Below are 21,564 nucleotides of genomic sequence, written 5' to 3'. Positions count from 1 at the left end.
TTAAAAGATTTTATACACACACAAGAATTAAAAATATCCAATATTATACATATAAATCATTTCATGGTGCCTTCTTTCAGGAATATATGGTATTCAGAACAGAGATTGATCAGAAATTAATTATATATAAAAAGATGCAAAGTTTAGTCAATACACTCAGCATGATAAGCATTACGCGAGATTCTTGGAGAGATATACAAATGTTGTGGCAACAAATGGAACTCTTTGTAAGTTTTTTTATAGGTTTCTTAAATGAGTGCGAACATGGAATTTTGCGTTGTAACAACTTCTTTTAGGAAATATTATATTCGTTTTTAGATGCTACATTGGTGTTGGTTGTTGGATTCAGCATTACCAGGAGAATTAGGTGAAATTGGCAGATGGTTGGCAAGAGCCGAGACTCTCTTACATTCGGACAACGATATATCGCAGGAAATGACGGAGAACACAGCGAATATAATTTCGAACAAGCTGGAGGATCATAAAAAGTTCTTCTCAGATTTACCGACCATGTCAGAGAAATTCCAGCACGCCAAAAACTCGCCATTGGCGCGACAAATCCAGTCAGAACAATTAGAGAACATGTCCGCGCGATTGGACAGCTTGCCGAATCGCGCTGCCAAGAGAAGAATAAAATTAAAGTTCCTAGAACACAAATGCTGTTTGATCGCCTTTTTGTATCTCGTCGAGACCAAGCTAAAAGGCTGGAACATCAAATACGACACGGAAGAGAAGGTGCATCAAATGCTGGAGCAATATCGTAACTTTGTCTCCCGAAACAGGATATTCCAAGAATTTCAAAAGGCTTACTTGGATATGCAGCAGGTTGCCGAGGAATACAAGCGCGACGGTGATATTGGTAAATAATAATATTTGTATAATATATATTCAAATACAATCTTCTGAATGGGAAATCTTCTATTTTTTCTTTTATCATAAATTTGTGTGTTTCAGATCAGGAAGAGAGCCTTAATATCGATCGTTTCATGCGTGAAACCGCTGAAAAGTGGAAGAACGTATCAATGGACTTGCGTTGTGTCCAAAGCATGCTCGAGGAAGTTGTCGCTTATTGGCGTCGCTGGACCACCGTTTCAGACGAGGTCGAGGCATGGTTGCTTTACGCCGAGCCCGCTTTAAATTTCCCGGAAGAGGAGAGAATGGAGTTCTTCCAAGATATCAGTGTATGGAAGGATAAGCATCAGCAACTGTCGGATACTGTGAGCTTCCTGATCGCCACGTCTGACGAATCGGTCGCGTTTCGCCTGAAGGAACGTTACGCGAATCTGACAGCGAGGTGGGAACAGCTTTTCCAAGAGGCTAAACAGTATATGCACACGGGTGATCTGATTCGAACGAGAAAAGATTATAAGGCGGGAGTGGAGACTCTACAAAACTGGCTAAGAGACGCAGAAGCTGCCTTAGCAATTACCGGATTAAACTCGACGGAACGGATAAAGGCTTACGGAGAGAAATTGCAGACTCTTCATAATGAGATCGAGAGCATTGAAGATCTCTTTAAGAATATCAGTAAGAAGTTCCAAGCTCTTATTCAGGATTTATCCCGCGACGAAGTCGACAAGATGATGAACACTCTGAAAAAAGAGAAAGAAGTACTTGTTAAGGTACGTGCTTTGATACCGATGCAACTGCACTTGTATCATCAATTGCTGGTGCAACAAGAGTCCTTAGAAGCGGGACAGAAAGAGATATCCGCATGGCTGGATGAATTTGAGAACTTTATGGCCAGTATCAATCTAGCAGGTGGCAGGGACGCTGCACTGACTCAATTAGATCGTCATAAAGCCTTTCTCTCGAGAATGCTTTATTACAAATCCATGTTGGAATCTAAGAATAAAGTATTTGCTAGCATTGCCAAGGCCGTGGGTAGTTATACCGATGCGGAGACAGACGAAGGTAAAGTTACTCTGAAAGAACTCAATGATCGATTCGTTGAAGTCTCTCAGGCGGCGCAAGTCTGGGAACAACGTTTGCAAGAATCGATACGACGCTGGACGAAGTTTAAGGAATGCGAGCGACAGATCACCGAGTGGCTTTCGGTCGCGGAAACAATGATCAACGACAAACATCTTGACAATCGTCAATCCGTCGAGAGCCATAAAAATTTCTTTGGCAAGGTCAACGAAAAGTGGATACAGGATCTTGTGAAAGCCAGTCAAGATCTCCAGAACACGTTGCCACCTGACCAGCAGCTGCCTATCGCGAATACAGTGGAGACTCTTCAGAATCGCTGGAGAGAAGTTCTCACTTTCGCGCCTCTTCATCTAATGAGGCTTGAATTTCGCTTGGATGAAGCTAGTTTTCTTCAGTATCTCAAAGACATTGAAATGGAGATCAGTTCCGAACAGCAAGCGCTCATTAATAACGATGATGTGGATGGCATTCAGCAGCGTAATAGAGAGTTCTTCGTGAATCGTGGGACTATCCTCGAAGTCGAGCGTTGTCTGCAAACTCTGAAGAAGATTAGCGACGCCTACAACAAACTCAATCCGAGAGACACCAACTTGGCTAATGCCGCGCAAGACGCCGAACATTTGTGGGAAGAAACTGCCCAGAAAGTGGAAAACTTGAGGGGACAATTGCGCGAAGTTCCGCAACAATGGGCAGCTTACAGACAGAAGTAAGCATTCCTATAATTTCACTGTTACAGATGTCGATTTCTTTTCCTGAACACGTTATATATTTGAATTCTAGATTCGATGAAATGGTACACTGGATGGATCATGTCGATAGTACTCTGAGAACCATTTTACGCGAAGTCAACACTCTAGAAGAATTCGAAAAGGAGAAAGCTATATTCCAGGTAAATTTCGGCCAATTTTTATAGAACTTTTTCGTGTTATTAATACGTCTATAAATAGCTTATAAATCTATTTACCTAAATATTTATTCTGCGTTCCTTCTGGATAGCTTCAAACCTTAACGGTAAATATATATGCACCTATTTTCCTATTCCTTGTAGTATTGTTATATGCTCAAGAATTTAAGATAGCGTTACTCTCGAAATAAAATTTTTACAAAACATCACTAGTTTTCTTTTTTTTTTTTTATTTTTATTTAGTTTATTCTAATGTAAATTAGCTTGACATAGACATGTTTACTCCGAAATTTTTTTCTGAAAAATAGTATACTCTCTTTTGATTATTAAAAAGATCGATGTCATTTAAATCGAACATAACAAAAATGTATCATTATACGTATGCATCGTTATCAACCATTTACAGAAAATTTGCTGCGAAGCCGACAGCAAGCGCGAAGAGATGAAGTGGCTAGTTCAAACTCTCGACAATCTAACGTTGAATCGTTCGGATCGCGATGCACTCACGGCGCAGCAAAATTTGGAACAACTGATAACTCGATATAAAAACCTCATACCGACGATTGAAATCACAATGACGAAGACAGACATCTATTCGAAAAGTTATACTTACCGAAAGGAGGTGCATGAGGTGTGCATTTTGTTGCGTAAGGTTCGCGAACAATCGGAAGTCGACATTACGTCCGAAATTCCTGAAAAGCTAGAAAACGCGGTGGCTCAACAGGAATCTCGTCTTAATCAATTAGAGCAACAGCGAGCGACTATTGTCAGCATGTTACAACGAGGCAAGGATATTCTGAAGGATCAGCATGCGCCAGCCTTCGTTTCTTCCGAGATTCAACAATTGGAGACTAACTGGAATGACACGTATGGTCAAAATATGGAAAGGCTGAAGTCTCTGAAGGATTCGCAGAAACTTTGGAACACCTATCAGGAGCAAAAAGGTGAAATTTTCAAATTGATTGAGCAAGCCGAGCAACAGTTGCGGCAAATTGACTTGACATCTTATTATGATGCTACTCAAGTAACCACTGACCTACAAAAAAACCAGGAATTCAATGCAAATTTGAGGAAATCAGCCGAAGAGATAATGAAGAAACTGCGCGAAACGTATGCTAATCTTTCTCAAACACTGACGCTCACACCGCCAAGCAAAACGGAGACATTAGAAAAAGAAGTGACAGAAACTGAGCAGAAGTTGGAACGCACGTTGAAGATTATGAGTGAAAAAATCGTTTATCTTCAAGAACACAGTGCTCGATGGAACAAATTTCAATCAAAATTGATGGAGCTTCGAACCTGGATTCAGCAAGCCGCACCCCAATCAATTGCAGATATCGAAGATTCCACATCTTCGCCTGAAGAAAGAGTTCGTAAGACAGATAATCTGCAAAAAGAAATAAAGGAGAAGGCATCGATTTTAAATGTTCTTAAAAACGAATCCCAGAAACTCCTAAAAAGTGAGTATCAAATTTTTTTGCTTTGTTTATAATATGTATCAAAATTTAAACTTGCAAACTTTTCTTTTTCTGCTATTTAATTTATATTATTTTATTGTGTATATATATACAGGGTGTCTGACGTAAGGTGTCACACCGAAAATATACAAGTAGATCTCGTTAAACTGAGTCGAAAAGTCCTATACCATTTTGCAAACAACCACGTAAAATTTCGAGATATTAATTAAAAAAGATCGACCAACGAGCGCGCGAATTACGTCGGGGCGGCCCGCCGCATGCTAGGCGCGCGTTGCCTATAGCGATACGGCACGGTACACCGCTTAGCGGGCCGTCCCGACGTAATTCGCGCGCTCGTTGGTCGATCTTTTTTAATTAATATCTCGAAATTTTACGTGGTTGTTTGCAAAATGGTATAGGACTTTTCGACTCAGTTTAACGAGATCTACTTGTATATTTTCGGTGTGACACCTTACGTCAGACACCCAGTATATAGAGTTTCATATAACTTCTATATGTAATATATATTTTTATTATTAATTATATAATTTTTATATAATTTTTTTTTTTTATATTACATTTATATTTGTTTTATATTTATATTACATTTATATTTCTTTTTTATTATTTTATTAAGTTTTATTTAATAATAACTAATTAGAAAAAAATTTAGAGAGAGTAAACTTCTAGATATAATTTTTACTATTTTTATTATCAAATTACATGTACGATTTCTTTATATAATTTTTTTATATATATTATTATACATATAAATTCTTTTGTATATATTATATTATATATTATTTTATTAAAGTTTGTTTGGTAAAAGATATACTAGTTATTATTTTGTGGTAAAAGATATACTAGTTATTATTTTGTATATATAATAATGTATAATAGTTATTAATAATGTATAAAACAGTTGGAATAATAGTAGAAAATTTATTTTTTAAATATAATAATTAAACAAATTAAAATATATAGTATATTTAATTAAATAAATTTAATTAAATAAAATTTTTTAAATATATTTACAAAGAGAAAACAAATATATTCTAGATAAAGATTTTTAATCTTTTTTATATGTTTAAAAGATGACGATGATGTACTGGCAAAACAACTTCGCGGCGATCTTGAAAATATTCACAAGGCAATTGAATCGTTGAACAAAAGCATAGCAACCCAACGTGAATTAGCTAAGCAAAATCTTACAATATGGAAAGAGTATAAGGAGGGTATTCAAAAAATAAAACCTTGGATCGAAGAAGCAGAATCTAAAGCAGCTACGATGGGCAGCAAGCCTATCACTCTAGTCCAAGCTACGCAAATGTTGGAATCGGCTAAAACTTTTGAAGTTGAATGTCAACAGCATCTTCCGAAGGTTCAAAATTTGTCAACGATCAGTCAGCAAATAACTGGAAGGGCAGTAGTATCTGACGAAGTTGATGCTGTGTACACACGATGGAACGCAGTTCATGATGTGGCGGTGCAAACGGTGACTAAATTGGATAAATTAGTCACGTCATGGAACACCTTCGAATCAGAAGCAAAAGAATTCAACGAATGGTTGCAGAATAATGAAAAAGAAGCTTTTAAAGAACCCAACGTTCAAACACCCGAAGCCGTCAAATTAGAGAAAGAATTGATGAAATTGAAGGAATTCAATAAAAGCATATCTGACCATCAAGCCCAATTAATATCACTTACTCAACTTTCCGATCACATCAGTCACGGTTTATCCTTGGATGCTTCCTCTACGATAAAGAGTCGCGTCACCGAAATGAAGATTAGAGTGAGCAAACTTGCGGATACGGTTCGACATCACATTAATCGTGTCTCCGATTCGTTGTTGGCACGACAGGAGTTTCAGATGAAAATCACCGACTTCGAGAACTGGATGGCGAGGCTGAGATCTAATATTAACGAGATTGAAGATGTGAATATAGATAATGTTGATACCAATCTGCAAGCAGTACATGCTTATCTTCAAGAACATTCGGAGAAACAATCGACGTTTACGGAAATATATAACGAAGTGAAGCAATTATCATCACAAGGTTCAGTGTTGGAAGCTGCTACATTGGACGAAACTTATACGTCTTTGGCAAAGAAATACAAAGCGCTAGAGGACGATTTGAGAGAAAAGAAAAAGGGCTTGGAAAAATGGATTGAACTTTTAAGTTGGCACAATGACGCCAACGCGCAATTGAATCATTGCAAATACGAAGCTGAAGCGAGAAAACCAGCTATTGCTGATCTTGATAGGCTTTCTTCGGAACTTCAAACTATATATACAAAGATCAATACTTGGAAAGAACATGTTCCGTTAATGGACAGTACTCTGAGAATACATATTCGTGACAAGCAAGAAAAACCAATTACTGCGACTATTTTACTGAATGATCTTGAATCCAAGGCCACAACATTAAAGATGGATTTATCTGCCAAGCGCGACAAGTTAGAGAACCTCGGTGCTAAATGGGACAACTTCAGAAAACTACAACAAAAGATTACGGAGGAAATTGTCAACACTCAAAGCAGCCTACAGGATATTACGTGTATCGTTGATACTTGCAAAGAGCTCGCGCCGGCGATTGAAAAGATTGACGATTTAATTAAAGAGCATCAGAAACGAGAACCAGAAAAAGAAATCCTTCAACGAGAAGGTGACAATTTAATAAAGGAAGATCAACGAGCGATAACTAGCATTCAGGTGGTGATCTCTTCGGTTGAAGGCAATTGGGAAAAGGTCAACGAACTCTTACATAAACAAAGAAGACAATATGCTGAAATGGATGCCGATTGGAAACAATATCAAGAAGCTAAAGAAAAGTTAAACAAATCTATTGACGAGGCGAAGAACCTCTGTCAATTGGTGAAACATGTGTCAACTGACATCACCCAGGCGAATATGGCTTTAGATAAATATAAAAGAACTTTGGAGAGCTTAAAGAAGGGTAAACAGTTCTTAGATAAGATGGATGAAAAAGCGCAACAACTAGTGAAGGAAACGTCATTAATGTCGAATTTTAAGACTAATCTGGTCGAATCGGATTTGTCCGATATGCGGAAAAAATATCATGAGATTTACGCCAAGTTAATTCACCAGACTCAAATGTACGAAACGCAGGTCATTATTTGGAAGCAGATTGAAGAAACAAAATATCAACTTACAAGATGGCTCAGTGATACAAATGAAGCACTCACTGCGGCTTGCGAATGTTTACTTGATGCTGAAAATGGACCAGCACGATTGACTAGATATAATGAAGAATTGCCAACGTATCAGCAACTTCGTCAGAGTATCGCCACGAAAACCGAACAGCTCGTAAAATTAAACGATGATACAGAGATATCGACATTGAAATCTCTTAACACTTTATTAGACGATCAATTCAAACTTGTTAAAGAGTCTGCGGATAAGCTGGCATCACTCACATCAGTTTTTAACGACAAGAAAAAAGATATCAAGCAGGAATTGAAGAAATGCAGTGACATGATATCGAAAATCCGCGAGGAGATAATCAAATGCGACGATTTGACTGGCGAGAACACCAAGATTCTGAATAGAATTAATAAGTGTCAAGAATTAAAAGCTGAGGTGCAGAAATGCGATTATGCTATTTCGGAAATTGACGAAAGATTGACGAAAATGGCATCAGAGTATCCGATTATACCAAAGTCCAATTTGCCAAAAGAGTTGCAAGCGTTACAACTTCGCAGAGATGGCGTAGCCAGTCACGCCGATAAGGTTAACGCTACTTTGATGGCCTTTCTAACGAAACTCTATCACGAGAAGTTCGGTGTTTTACAGCGCATAGTAGCGACTCATAAGGAAAAAGTGGCCTGGTGCGAGCCCGAACAGAGCAGCGATCGTTACAATCTCGAAGTAAAAATGGCCTCATTGGCCGATATCGAAGCTGGCATTGCCGATTGCGAGGCGAGAAAGATAGATACGGACAATTCATTGCAGCTTCTAAGCACTGTCGAAAATAGCGAAATTATCTCCGCCTTAAGAAGTGAACACAACAAAGTCGCTGCTGACTTAGAATCCTTGAAAGTTAACTATGGGAAGATCAAGTCTGTGCTGGAACAAAATATTGCTTTATGGCAACGATATGAACTCACGTCGGAAAATATTATTTCTTGGCTCAAAGAATACGAGAACAAAATTAGAGTCGAGGCTACAACGTTCTTGAATCCTGATGAAATTGATGCAAAGATCTCCGAGATAATGCAACTCGAGAAGGAAGTCGAAAATTATAAAAACCAGATAGAAGATCTGATTACAGTTGGAGAAGAAATTATCAAAGTTAGCCCGGATTCGCGCGTGGCTCAATATGTAGAACATTTGAATACACGTTATTATTCAATTCTCAAGTTCCTGGTTCAACATTTAGACAAACTCAAAGAACTTAAACAGATCAAAGATCACTACGTTACCAACGTGAAAGAATTGGAATTGTGGTTACAAAATGCAGAACAAAAATTAAGAACGTTTGATGAGATCAGCGGGCCGAAGCCGATGACATTTTATCAGTCTAAATTAAAAGAATTGAAGGCATTTGAAAAGAAACGCGAAACTGGACAAGCCATCTTAAATCGAACGACAGAAATGGGTGAAATGCTTTTTGCGAGAATAACACCAGATTACAGGGAACTTATCAGAAGTGAGTTGAGAAACTTACGCCATCGCGTGGAAACCCTAACCGATCGTACGAACGTGATCTACAAAAAGATTGAAAGCGACATGATGCATCGATCTTCATTTGAGGATAAGTATTCCCAGCTGAAACAATGGATAATTGAAGCACAGAAGAAATTGGGGAGCAAGCAAAATCTGCTACCAACATATCATGACAAGAAACTCGCCTTAAATTTATATAAAGCTATTGCGCAAGACGTTGGAGCTCATCGAAATATTTTACAACAACTTCAGGGCAAACTCGGAGCGACACCAGATGACGAAGCCAGCGAAATGCTTAACAGTGTGATCGAAGCACACGAGAAGCTATCCGAAGACGTGGCAGATAGGATTAATGTGGCAGAGAAACACGTTGCCAATCATGAAGCTTATTTGCAAACGTTTGAAAAAACACGAGATTGGATCAATACAGCGGTAAACGAGGTAGCATCCATTGGCGAAGATCTCTCAATAGATCGAGATACAGCTAAGTCTAAGATTTCTTTAATTGAAAATGTATTGCAACAAAAGTCTGAAGGCGATAGGATTATAGCCGATTGTAATCAACAATTGAACATCATTTTGGAGCAAACATCGATAGCAGGTCATCCCGCATTGCTCAAAGATTTCGAGCAACAGAAGAAAGTATGGGAGGATTTCCTTCAACGGTGCGTCACGAGCAAAAATAGATTAAATAATCTATTTGATCAGTGGTCTGAATTTGAAAGAATGGTTGAACAATTAGATTCCTGGCTCAAGCAGATCGAGACACAAGTGAAGGATCAAAGCTTGAAAAGTTCTGAGGAAACGAAACGTGCATATTTGCAGAAGTTAAAATCTTTAGAAGAGACTATTGTAGAAAAGGGTGCGGAAATCAACACGATGGTTGAAAGAAGTCAAAATGTAGAAGCAGATTTGGCTACCAAGGTGTCCCGTCAAGCTACTAGGTATCAAGCGATTAGGAATCAGGTAAAGGAAGCTATAACGAGATACGAACAATACATGAAAGAGCATAGTCTATTTAATGAAAGATACAATCAATTTCTGGATTGGATTACCGAAGTTCAGGCTGAGTTAAAGAAATACAGCGAGATTGTAGGTGATTTGGCAATATTACAAAGCAGACAGAAACAGATCAGAGATCTCAGTGATGTCAGGACTCGCGAGAATGTTCGTTTTGAATCCATTATCGATCTCGGCGAGAAACTTTACGTGCATACTTCACCGGACGGCAGAGAGATAATTAGACAACAGCTGAGAAATCTGCGCAGTTTGTGGGACGGCTTTTCTGAAGACCTGCAGAATTCGATGCAGAAGTTGGATCAGTGTCTGATGCAGTTTGCCGAGTTTTCCTTGTCTCAAGAACAATTAACGGCTTGGCTGCGAGACGTCGAGCGCGCGATGCATCAGCACACCGAATTGAAATCCTCGCTAGAGGAAAAACGTGCGCAATTGCAAAATCACAAGATCATGCATCAAGAAATTATGTCGCATCAGACGTTAATTGAATCGGTTTGCGACAAAGCACAACAGTTGGTCGATCAGACTAAGGATACTTCGTTGAATGTCTACTTGCAGTCCATCAAGCAGCTATTCCAAAATATTGTTGTCAAGTCGCAAGATTTGCTAGAAAATTTGGAAGACTGCTGCGAGAAACATCATCGTTTCAATCTTCAATGCAAATATATCTCCGATTGGTTAAATAAAGAACGAGAAAAACTGACCGAATGCAATGACGTAACAGGCGAACGATCCGAAATCTCTCGCAGGTTAACGAATTTGACGATGTTAAAAGGCAATCAGGCACAGGGAAGAGAACATCTTGCGAGATTGAAGCAAATCAGCGAGGCTGTGACTAATAGTACCGCATCGAAGGGTCGAGAAGTTATAAATAAGGAAGTGACCACCTTGGAAAATAATCTGCATCAATTCCTGAGCGAAATCGGTAAATATACATTGCAAATCATTTCTAAAAATTTATACGCAAAAAAATTGTCTTTGTATATAAAATATATTGTTAGACAAATTATACAAAGAAATGTTGTTTTAATGTATGTACATTTAATCCATTCAAAGAATAGTTATACAAAGAAATGAATAAATGATAATAATGATAAATAAATACATTGTTAAATATCCAATCAGAATCTGTAGAGGAACGACAGAAAACCGCTTTGGAAAGATGGCAGAACTTCGAGAACCAGTTGGAAGCTCACACAAAATGGTTCCGTTTTATGGAAGCGATATTCCGAGACCAACAACTTCAACCCACATTGAAAGATAAGGAAGCGCAATTTCGCGCATGTAAAGAGGAACGCGAAACCATTCTACGACAAGAAAGGGAAATAGACGAGTTTGTGGACAAGTCACATAGTTTGTTACATTCAAGCGGCGTTGAACGCATCAAACCACTGATTTCTCAAGTCAGCAATAGGTATGTTAAATTATTTCTATCAAGAAAGTTGTTATCCTCAAGTCTATCAACTGTACATATATGCATATATAAATTTCGTCATAATGTAAATAGGATCTGAAAATTGGGGGATTGTACTTTATCGTATTTTATCTGTTTGTAAAAATATTCTTATTAATATTTAATAAATAAAAAGGCGTAATAAAGCTAAATGTATATACATCTCACATATACATATGTATATAATAATAAAATTTAAAAATTTTTAGATATCAATTGCTGCTTGTGCTCAGTAAAGAAGTGATAAATCATTGCCAAAGCATTGTAGACGATCATCGTGCTTACGAAGAAAAACTAACAGCATTCGACGTATGGCTTACACCTCTTGAGCAAAATTTAGCCATTTTAAAGAAAGATGAGATCAGCGCAGATTTCGAAGCGAGAAATTCGCGTCTGCAAGTTTTATTAGCCGAAAAAGAACAGGCCGAACGTCGTTTGGACAATCTAACATCTTTCGGAGAAAGGATTCTTCCGGACACCTCCGCTCAAGGACGTGAAACGATCAGACAGGAATTGCGACATGCTCGCGAACGATGGGATCGCTTAGCCGAAGGGATCACCGAGCAACAGAAAAAGCAGGATGCTCAATCCTTACAATTGTTCAGCTATCAAGAGACTATGCAACAGATTTTGACTTGGTTGGATATGATGGAACGTGCCGTAAAGCAAGACTCTTCAATTGCGTGGTCCTCTCTGCAGGAAATAAAATCGAAATTACTCAAACTGAAGGTCTGTATCTATTTACGTATGCGTGTGTATGTGAAAGAAGGGAAAGATAAAAAATTAATTATATAATCTGGGACACTTTATTTTAGACCTTGCATCAAGAGATTTTGGCTCACAAACGCATCATCGAAGGAGTTTCCGAGAAAGCCAACGCTCTGGTCCAAGTTACTCAAGTTCCATCAGACGTTCATGAAAAAGTCGTTTCGGTATCGAAAAGATATGAAAAGTTAATAGATACATCCCAAAAAGGAATATCCAGCTTGGAGGCATTGCTGGATATTTTTCAACAGTTCCATGATCTTCAGAAAGCTTATCAAGATTATCAGAAGCGCCAATGGGAACGCTTGGCAATTTATAATGACTATACTGGAAACAAAACTACTCTTCAAGCCAGATTAATTAAAGTTCTAGAGATACAAGACAGTCAAAGCGAAGGCGAGATGAAGTTGAACGTTCTTGAAGAACACGTGGCACAAAGTGCACATATTTTACCATCTCGGTCCCTAGAATCTATGGAAAGAGATGTGGCCAATCTTAGGTGAATAGTATTTACGAAAAAGAATAATTACATACATTATTTTATATACACACATATATATATATACATATATATATATATTTTATATATACATATTTAAGAAGTATTTTTAAAATTAAAATAAATGATTTTTTGTTGCCGATGAAATAAATGTATATCGCGAACGATTTGTTTCTTCAGATTCGAGAATAAGAAATTCGCTACAGCTGTAAGCGATATGCTACATTGCCTGGAAGAAAGAATACAACAATGGAGTGAATATGAAAATTTGTTAGAACGTCTACTTGCTTGGCTTACCGACGCCGAAACATCGTTGAAGAATTATAGCCTGAAAAACACACTCGAGGAAAAGCAGGAGCAGCTTGAAAAATACCAAGTAAGTTTGGGATGATAACGTTGCATTACAGAGAAATACAATTTTCTTGGCTTCATGCAAATCTGATATAAATGTTTCGATTATTTAATATTTAACGAATTTGTTGATTTATAAAGACTACTTTGTTTATTTTTTATCATAGAATTTTTTTCCTCAATCAATATGAGACAGTAACATAGAAGTGTGCACATTTGAAATATCCAGTTTGAATTATATAAATGTAACTCTTACAATTAGATAAACTGTTTTCTTTACGTACTGAAATATAATCCTAATATAAACTTTAGTAGTTTAATACTTGTCTTTCATCATACATTCGATACGATAAATCATGCGGGTATTTTTGAGTCGTCGAAAAAAAAAGGCGAAAACATCCCGTCTACACAAGCTTTTAGATCCAGTCCAAGAGAGATAATCTCCCACGCACAATGATTTTATACATAATAATAAACTTTCCTAGGAACTACAAAAAGTTGCCGATTCGCGGAACATGGATGTGGCAGAACTAGTTGCGCTTGGTGACCATCTCGAACAAGTAAGATAATAATATGCGAAACTGCAAATATATACACCTTATAAAAAAGGCGAGATTGCGAGACAGGCGGATGATTGCAACAGCTTTACGAGGAGTCTCTCCAATATGATTGCTCTTTTCTATATCTTTCAGCTTTGTAGCTTTTGCCAGAGCAGATGGAGGATGTCAACGCTTCGTTATATATTTTGCGATTTTACTAGCATTAAAGAGCGCGATAATATGAGATATATAAAAAAAATTGCATTGTTTTTTTAATTAACCATAAACAAAATCGTCCAAAAAACCTAGAAACTTATACACAGACCTAATAATTTTAAAATTTGAAAAAACTATATCTAACTATCTAAAAATTATTTAATTATTATCTAAAAATTGTCATATAATTATTGTGCTAAGCACTTTAAAATGCTAAACAATTATTGAATATTCACTTCAAGAGAGATCGTTGATAAACTTCAAAAGATTTTAGCTATTTTGCTCGCATTGTTTATTAAACAATTATAAACAAATGAAAGGCTATATGCAAAGCGAGATTCGAGCATAGACTAATAATAAAAAGTTCAATATTTTTAAACAGTTTATATACATATTTCTATTTATTTACACATATACACATTGGGTTAGGTCAAGACAACTCATATTTTAACTAAATTCAATTTATGCACAAGTCGTAAATAAAAGTTTTAGTAAAACAGGAAACTTTACTTTTTAATCAACTCTAATATTTATTTGTTAATAACTTTTGATAAGCAATATAAACGATGGCTAAAACCTTATGAAATCATGAGCTTAATAACATACGTATCTATTCTTCAAAATCGTTGTACGAAGGTATCTTGAATTAAATATAGATTTACTCAATTACTTATTTCTATATCAAAAAGGCTAAATCTTTGATAAACTTCTGGCAGCCTACTCTGATTTACGTTTAATGAATGTTCAATTTCAAAATTCGCAGTAAAGGGATTCTGCTTTGCTGCACGAATGGAAGTAAAGCTTCTTTAGCGCTGAGATTTACATCGATGAAATAAGCGAGTCTGATGGATTAAAGCATTCAATTTTTTATAATTTGCTATATATGTATAACGCATATTTTTTTTTTTTTTAATAAAAAGATCTAACTATTACTGACATTTGTCAAACAAATGTATTACTTGCTATTAGGCAGGCTTCTGCTCACGCAGAAAGAAAGAACTTTCTACTTTCTTCTTCACGCATATAAATTGGGCAAAAAATGCACACATTTGTTAAAGAATCTTACTTAAATAAATGAAATATACTAAAAATAATGTTTTTTGCAGTCATTGATCGTAAACCTTCGACAAAATGAGGCTGAATTCGATAAAATGAGCGACGATTCGTCAGATTTGATGCAGATTAGTGGTGAAACTAGATTCTCTGTCAGCGTTCAACAAGTGACATCACGTTTCCAATCGATTCAGGCAACTGCTAAGGTAGGCATAATTTCTGCAAGATATATGAAAAGATGAAATATAAATATTTTGTGTAATATATTGTGTAATTTTATTTTTTATTTAAAAAATATATATTTTGCTCTTTTAACAAAATAATTATCATTAATGCATATTTTATATAAAAGTGACCAAATTTTGTCATCATAATTAATGTTATTTATTAAATAAAATTAATATTATTAACTAAAGAGAAAGAGAGTTTCTTCTTTTTTGATATAATAATAGATAAAATAGCTAACAATAGTATACAATATGCTATGCCAGTCAAACTTTATCTCTCCGTATAAAAATCATGATATAATTCTACTTCAGGAACTCATAAAGAAATGTGAACAAGCGGTCGTAGATCACTCCAACTATCTGGATCGTTACAAGCAATGTTCTGAATGGCTAGCTAGTGCGAGAGCGTGTTATCAGTCCACCAAGGAAAATGCCAGTGGTACCCGCCAAGAGCTGATCTCGAACGCCGATGCTTTGAAAGACCTTTTATCACGTCAGCCTTCATCTACACTATTGATAAACAGCACCGTCGAAGCTGGAGAACGATTGTATCCTACAACCGGCACGGACGGCCGAGATATTATTCGCCAACAGCTGTTAGATCTTCAGCAAGCCTTCGAAGAACTCTACGACGCGGTTGCTTCGACCGAACGTGAATTGCAAACGAAGATCTCACAGTGGTCCGGTTTCAACGAATGCAGCGAGGCCTTCGAAGGCTGGCTGAAGATCGCAGAGGCTCAGTTAAAGCCAGAAATCGAACTGAAAACCACCTTGGACGAGAAACGCGCCCAATTGCAAATCTACCGCACTATCTTGCATGATGCTCAAACGCATCAGCAGAATCTGCTAGATCTCCGTGATAAAGCGGATAATTTACCCGATCGCACCGACAGGATCGACCAAACGCTGAACAGTTTAACAAGCAGATACAATGTGCTATTAAAACGCGCGACCAAATTCGTGGAAAGATACGAAGGTATAGTGAGTGATCATCAACAATACAGCAAAGCTGTTTTGGACACGCACGAGTGGTTAGATGCCACGCATAACGCTATAAATCTCTGGGGTGATGTAGAACTGGAGAGAGTGTCTTTACATACAAACCTGGATCGTTTGAAAAATTTGTTATACAGTTTGCCGGAAGATGAGCCGCGAATTCAGCAAATCAAGTCTCTGGGTGAGAAAGTAATACCAGGTACTCTGGAATCAGGACAGATAAACATCCGTTCGCAAATCGATTCCTCGCAGCAAGAGTGGCAAGGCCTGATTTCCGCCATTAAGTTCACCATCGAGGCGTTGGAGAGTAAGCTTCAACAATGGAACGAGTTCGAAACGTTGAAGGAACAATGTCTAGTATGGATGAGAGATACCGACACGAAGTTGCACGCCGTTGATCTTAAGTCTACTTTGGCAGAGAAGAAAACTGAACTCGAGAAATTGCGCGCTCTTCAAGGTGAGGTTCGCGCCAAAGAGCTGGAAATCGATGCTGTCACCGAACGGGCTCAGCAGCTTCATAAAAACGTTACTTCTCGCACTTCTTATATGTCAGAGCTGAGTATTAAATATCAACAAATTTCTAATAAAATTAAGGAACTGAATAACCGTTGGCATCAATATGTCACTACGCATCAAGACTTTGATACTCAATTGGCAGAGTGCACCACATGGCTGACAGATATCAGGAATAAATTAGCATACTGCTCCGATTTAAGTGCATCCTCGCAAAAAGATCTGGAACAAAAGATGGATATCGTGCAAGATCTATTATTGTACAAAGAAGACGGTTTCGCGAAAGTTCAGAGTATTATTGAATTAGCCCAGGCTGTTCTAGCGAATACAGCTCCGGCTGGTCATCAAACAATCAATGATGCTTTAGCAAAACTTCAGGAACAGTGGAGTGCCTTGGCGTCAAAGATGTTAGAGACAAAAACCAACTTAGACGATTCGATAAATAAGTGGGCCGGTTTATTGGAGCAAATACAATCTATTAATAATACAGTAGAATATATGCAAACAGCAATTAACGAGCTTTCACAGTTTCAAACCACGATGTCGGAGAAGAGAAGTCAATTGGAGCGAATTAAGGTACTCGAGGAAAAGATTCGTTGCGAGAATATCGAAGTTGATGGTCTTAAATGTAAAGTCGCTGAAATGATTGCGAGTAGTCAACAGGGTTTAGCCGCCTCGCAGGCCCAGGACATACTTAACAGGTTCGACGAACTTTTCGAGAAGATCAAGTCTTTGTTGGCCGAACGGGAAGAACAGTACAAGGATCATCGTCTTTACAAAGAAGCTCACGACGATCTCATCGGTTGGCTTAGTCGGGCTCGCGAGAAAATACCGTCTATGAAGCAGAAATCACTCAGTGATAAGTTAGCGATAGAGAACGCAGTATCCCCACTCGAGAGTTTGTTGAACAAGAAAGCCCAGGGCGAATTGTTGGTGGAACATTTACAACATACCGGGAAAGTTGCCTGCGCTAGCACCAATTCCGCTGGACAAGAAATCATCAGAAACGAAATACGAGCACTTACGGAAAGTTTTGAAAGATTGTTTAAAGGTAAGAATCATTTAAATAATATTTATATTTATTAAATAATTATATTGAGAAGGCCCGTTAGTGCACACATCGCCCGGTGCCTAGGGTAACCAGACGATTGACCAATCAGAGAACACCTAGTGTTCAATTGGCCAATTAGCAATGTACATAATTTATTAGGATCTCATTCAATTATATTTAACATTACATGCATAGAAATATTAATTGTTCTTTTTTAAAAATATATTAATTAACAAATTTGTATACGGTTGCAGAAATCCAACAACAAAAGAATCAACTAGAAGCTACTATAAGTCAATGGCGCGACTATAAGGACGAATACGAGAGACTCAGCGATTGGTTGCAACAATTCGACATTCTCATCAAAGCTCAAAAAAATGCTCTTCTGCCAAATCTAGAAGAGAAAAAGAAGCAGGTGCAGGAGGTGAAAAAATTGCGCGACGACCTGGCAAAAGGTCAAGAGCAAATCGATAAATTCAACAAAACGGCTGCTGATTTACTTTCGTCCCATTTAGAAACTTATGTTAACAATCAGCTGCGGCATTTGAATTCACGTTATCAGGTGCAAATGAATCTCGCCAAAGACGTATTGAATAAGGTTGAAACCAATCTGGCTCAACACCAAGAATACGAGAGCAATCTTGAGAAAGCTCGCGATTGGATTAAGAACGCCAAGCAAATCGTACGTCAAGGAACAGAAGCGGCCTCGAGCAGCAATCGTGAAGAATTGCAAAACAGACTCGATAAGATTCAGGAACTGTTAAGAAAACGCGAGGAGGGTCAAAATCTGGTACACTTGACTGTGAATTGCGGCGAAAAGATCATGAGAAACACACGATCGGACGGTCGCGAAGAAATCAATGCCCAGTTGAAAGAGATTCAAAACGATTGGGAGCGATTGGTGAAGAAAATCTCAACCACGAAAGTACACCTTGAAACGAGTCTGTTGCAATGGGCGGACTACAGTTCCTCATATTCGCAACTGCAACAGTGGATCAACGATCGCGAGGCTAAGCTGCAGCAGGTGTGCGAACAGAAAGTCTCCAAAGCTCGAAAGGGTTTAGTCGGATTAAGTTCTTTGGCGATCGGAGAGAGAAAAGCAAATTTACGACAGACGAACAGTATCGTGCAGGATATTGTGGCGTTCGAACCTATAATTCAATCAGTCGCAACGAAGGCTGAAGATTTGCAACAGGCGACACCGGCTACAGAAATCTCGATTAAATATGAAACTTTGAGCAAGCAGGCTCAAGAACTATATGCAAAACAGAAAGAGACTGTCGAGCAGCACCAGGCCTTTATCGATAGCGGCAACGAATTTATTCAATGGATACGGGCAGCCAAAGAGAGACTCGGCAAGTGTTCAGAACCTACAGGAGACAAGGAATCCTTGGCCAGCAAAATCACGCAGCTGAAAGTTTTACAAAGTGAATGTTCCGAAGGCCAAAAGAAACTAGAAAAAGCTCTAGAACAAGGTAACGCCGCCTGTCAAATTGCCGATGCCGAAGACAAGGAGATAATAGAAGAAGAAGTGGCGCTATTGCAAGAAGAATACGATAACTATGTGTAAGTAATTATTCGAATTTAATTTTCCTAAAGTATATAACAAAAAATTAAACTATGCACTTATGTATGTATAGTTTACATTTATAATATCTTATATATTTTTTTTATTTATTACAGAGACTCGTTGAATAACACGAAGAGTTTGCTTGAAGTCGGTATAGTAAAGTGGACGGAATACGAGGATCAATTCTCCGAAGCTACAGAATGGCTTACGCAAACTGAACAATTAGTTAAAACGTTTAATAAGTTACAGGACAGTCTTGAAGAAAAGAAAAACGTTCTCGAGCAGTTCCAAGTTCATTTACAGACATTGTTCGATTGGCAGAAGGAATTAGACCGCTTAAATATGAAAGCTCAAATTTTATTAGAAACGTGCGCCGATACGAGAATTTCTAATGCCATAACGCAACTCACCACCAAATATAACGCACTGCTGTCTCTTGCTAAGGAAATAATGCGGCGATTGGAATTGCATTACCAGGTAATTATTGCTATTTATTCTTATCTAATTGATGTGTACAATACTTATGAATTTAAATTCTCCCAATTTCGATCTTTTGATTATATTTACATACATACGTAAACTTATATTTTAATGATATGCAAATTGTACAAGCGTATGAATTATATAGGAGCATCAACAACACAATAGTTTGTATCAAGAATGCCAAGATTGGATTGAACGCACTCGAGATAAATTGAACGAATGCAAAAGCATTCCTAGCACATTGACCGAGGTTAACAATAAATTACACACGTGTAAAGCTATTCGACAGACATTGGAGCAAGGGCAGAATAAATTGCGTTACGCTTTGGAATTGAAGGAGAAAGTCATCATGAATACAGAACAAAACGGTGCGGCAAAAATTCAAGAAGACACTGAAAACCTGAAGAGCGAATTTGATAAGTTATTGGCCGATGTCGAGGATGTTAGACAAAAATTGTTAGCAAGAACGAGCATGTTGGAGGAACTCAACAAGACTCACCGGCTCATCTCGGATTGGTTAGAAGAAATTGAGGGTAAAGTTCAACCAGAAGTATGCAGAAATGATCTTAGCGAGAAACGCGCTCTGTTGGAGAAATATAAGATCTTGCAAAAAGACATTTACAGTTATGGTGAAACGGTAGATCACTTAAAGAGTCATCTCAATGAAAACCCCAGCATATCGAAAAGTCCTTACGAAGCAGCTATTAATAAGTATGACAGTTTGAAGAAACTGATTTCCGAAAAAATTCGCGTAAGTAGAATTTCTTTATAAAACTGTGGATAAAAATACTTTATATTATAATAATAAGGTTTTATAATGTATAACATTATATATTTTCATTATTTTAGAACCTGGAGAATCAAGTCAAGGATCATGAAAAATTCCAACAAGCCTTAAACGAGATAAATGACTGGGTGCGTCACACAAAGGTCGAGCTTCAGCAATATAGCGACACTCACGGCGAGAAGGAACAGATTATCGAACGAGAAAATAAAGTCAATCAGATAATCTCGTCCCTACCAAAGGGTGATACTTTGATCTCCAAGATGCTGGAATTAAGCGATATCGTGATCTCTAAGACGGGCCCCGAGGGTCAAGATTCCATCAAGCAGGACATGAAGCAGATAGAAGCGGACTGGAAATCTTTGCAAGCTCAATGTCACGATTCGCAACACACTCTTGCTAACTGTATCTCAAGCTGGTCTCAGTTTACGAATGCGTGGGATGGCATGAAGCGATGGATAGATCACTTCCAGAAGAAGATAATTGACGAACAGGCCAAAGACAACAATACTCCGGATGACTTAGAGCGTTGCAAGCGTTTAATGGAAGAGGCGATTAAACAAAAACCAATTTTAGAAGATTTGAATGACAAATGTGAAGCTTTGTTGGAGATCAGTGCTTGCAGTTGGGCGCGAGATAAGACGGTACAATTGCAATCGGAGTATATGTGCCTTCTAACTGAGGTACAAGGACTTGTCTCGAAGATCGAGAAGAATTTGGCGGATCATACCGAATTCTTGAAAGCCAAAAAAGAGATGGAAGATTGGCTACGCACGGCTTATGGTTCAGTAGAAGATTGCATCGGTGTAGGAGACACGGCTTGGGCAAAGGATAAATTAGAAACCTTGAAGGTGAGTTATTTCAGGCAAAAGAGTGTATGACATTGTTTTTTAATATTCACTATAATTATACTTATAAAATAATATTATCCAAATAAATTCACAATTCTTTTTCTAAAAGATATACAATTGCAGAGTTCAAAAGTTGTACATATGCATGTAAACATTATTTGACATTGATTAAACGTGATAATGGAATTCAAACAAATATAATTATTAAATTACTGG

The 21,564-nt window shown here is 37.6% G+C and overlaps 1 protein-coding gene across 10 annotated transcripts in view; it reads left to right on the top strand.

Annotated features, from left to right (window-relative positions):
* The window catches only part of Msp300 (Muscle-specific protein 300 kDa), a 106,170-nt gene that overhangs the window by 17,631 nt on the left and 66,975 nt on the right, over positions 1 to 21,564 (top strand). For 7 of the 10 annotated variants that reach the window (XR_014426093.1, XM_083046631.1, XM_083046626.1 and 4 more), the window contains 18 exons: positions 81 to 227; positions 319 to 859; positions 955 to 2,638; positions 2,713 to 2,821; positions 2,929 to 2,943; positions 3,243 to 4,296; positions 5,388 to 10,922; positions 11,123 to 11,411; positions 11,660 to 12,179; positions 12,266 to 12,714; positions 12,895 to 13,090; positions 13,551 to 13,625; positions 14,927 to 15,079; positions 15,413 to 17,660; positions 17,915 to 19,226; positions 19,344 to 19,707; positions 19,859 to 20,464; positions 20,563 to 21,348. Coding sequence is in view for 9 of the 10 variants with exons in the window: in XM_083046631.1 (XP_082902757.1) it covers positions 81 to 227; positions 319 to 859; positions 955 to 2,638; positions 2,713 to 2,821; positions 2,929 to 2,943; positions 3,243 to 4,296; positions 5,388 to 10,922; positions 11,123 to 11,411; positions 11,660 to 12,179; positions 12,266 to 12,714; positions 12,895 to 13,090; positions 13,551 to 13,625; positions 14,927 to 15,079; positions 15,413 to 17,660; positions 17,915 to 19,226; positions 19,344 to 19,707; positions 19,859 to 20,464; positions 20,563 to 21,348 (16,083 nt within the window). In the remaining variant the exon portion in view is untranslated. The remainder of the gene's footprint in view (positions 1 to 80; positions 228 to 318; positions 860 to 954; positions 2,639 to 2,712; positions 2,822 to 2,928; positions 2,944 to 3,242; positions 4,297 to 5,387; positions 10,923 to 11,122; positions 11,412 to 11,659; positions 12,180 to 12,265; positions 12,715 to 12,894; positions 13,091 to 13,550; positions 13,626 to 14,926; positions 15,080 to 15,412; positions 17,661 to 17,914; positions 19,227 to 19,343; positions 19,708 to 19,858; positions 20,465 to 20,562; positions 21,349 to 21,564) is intronic. The other 3 variants (XM_083046628.1, XM_083046633.1, XM_083046625.1) reach the window with 2 other exon arrangements.

Source organism: Prenolepis imparis, unplaced genomic scaffold (genome assembly GCF_030444845.1).
Source record: "Prenolepis imparis isolate NDT839.2.m4 unplaced genomic scaffold, iyPreImpa1.0 SCAF_9, whole genome shotgun sequence".
NCBI lineage: Eukaryota > Metazoa > Arthropoda > Insecta > Hymenoptera > Formicidae > Prenolepis > Prenolepis imparis.
This window is presented reverse-complemented; position numbering and strand designations above follow the sequence as displayed.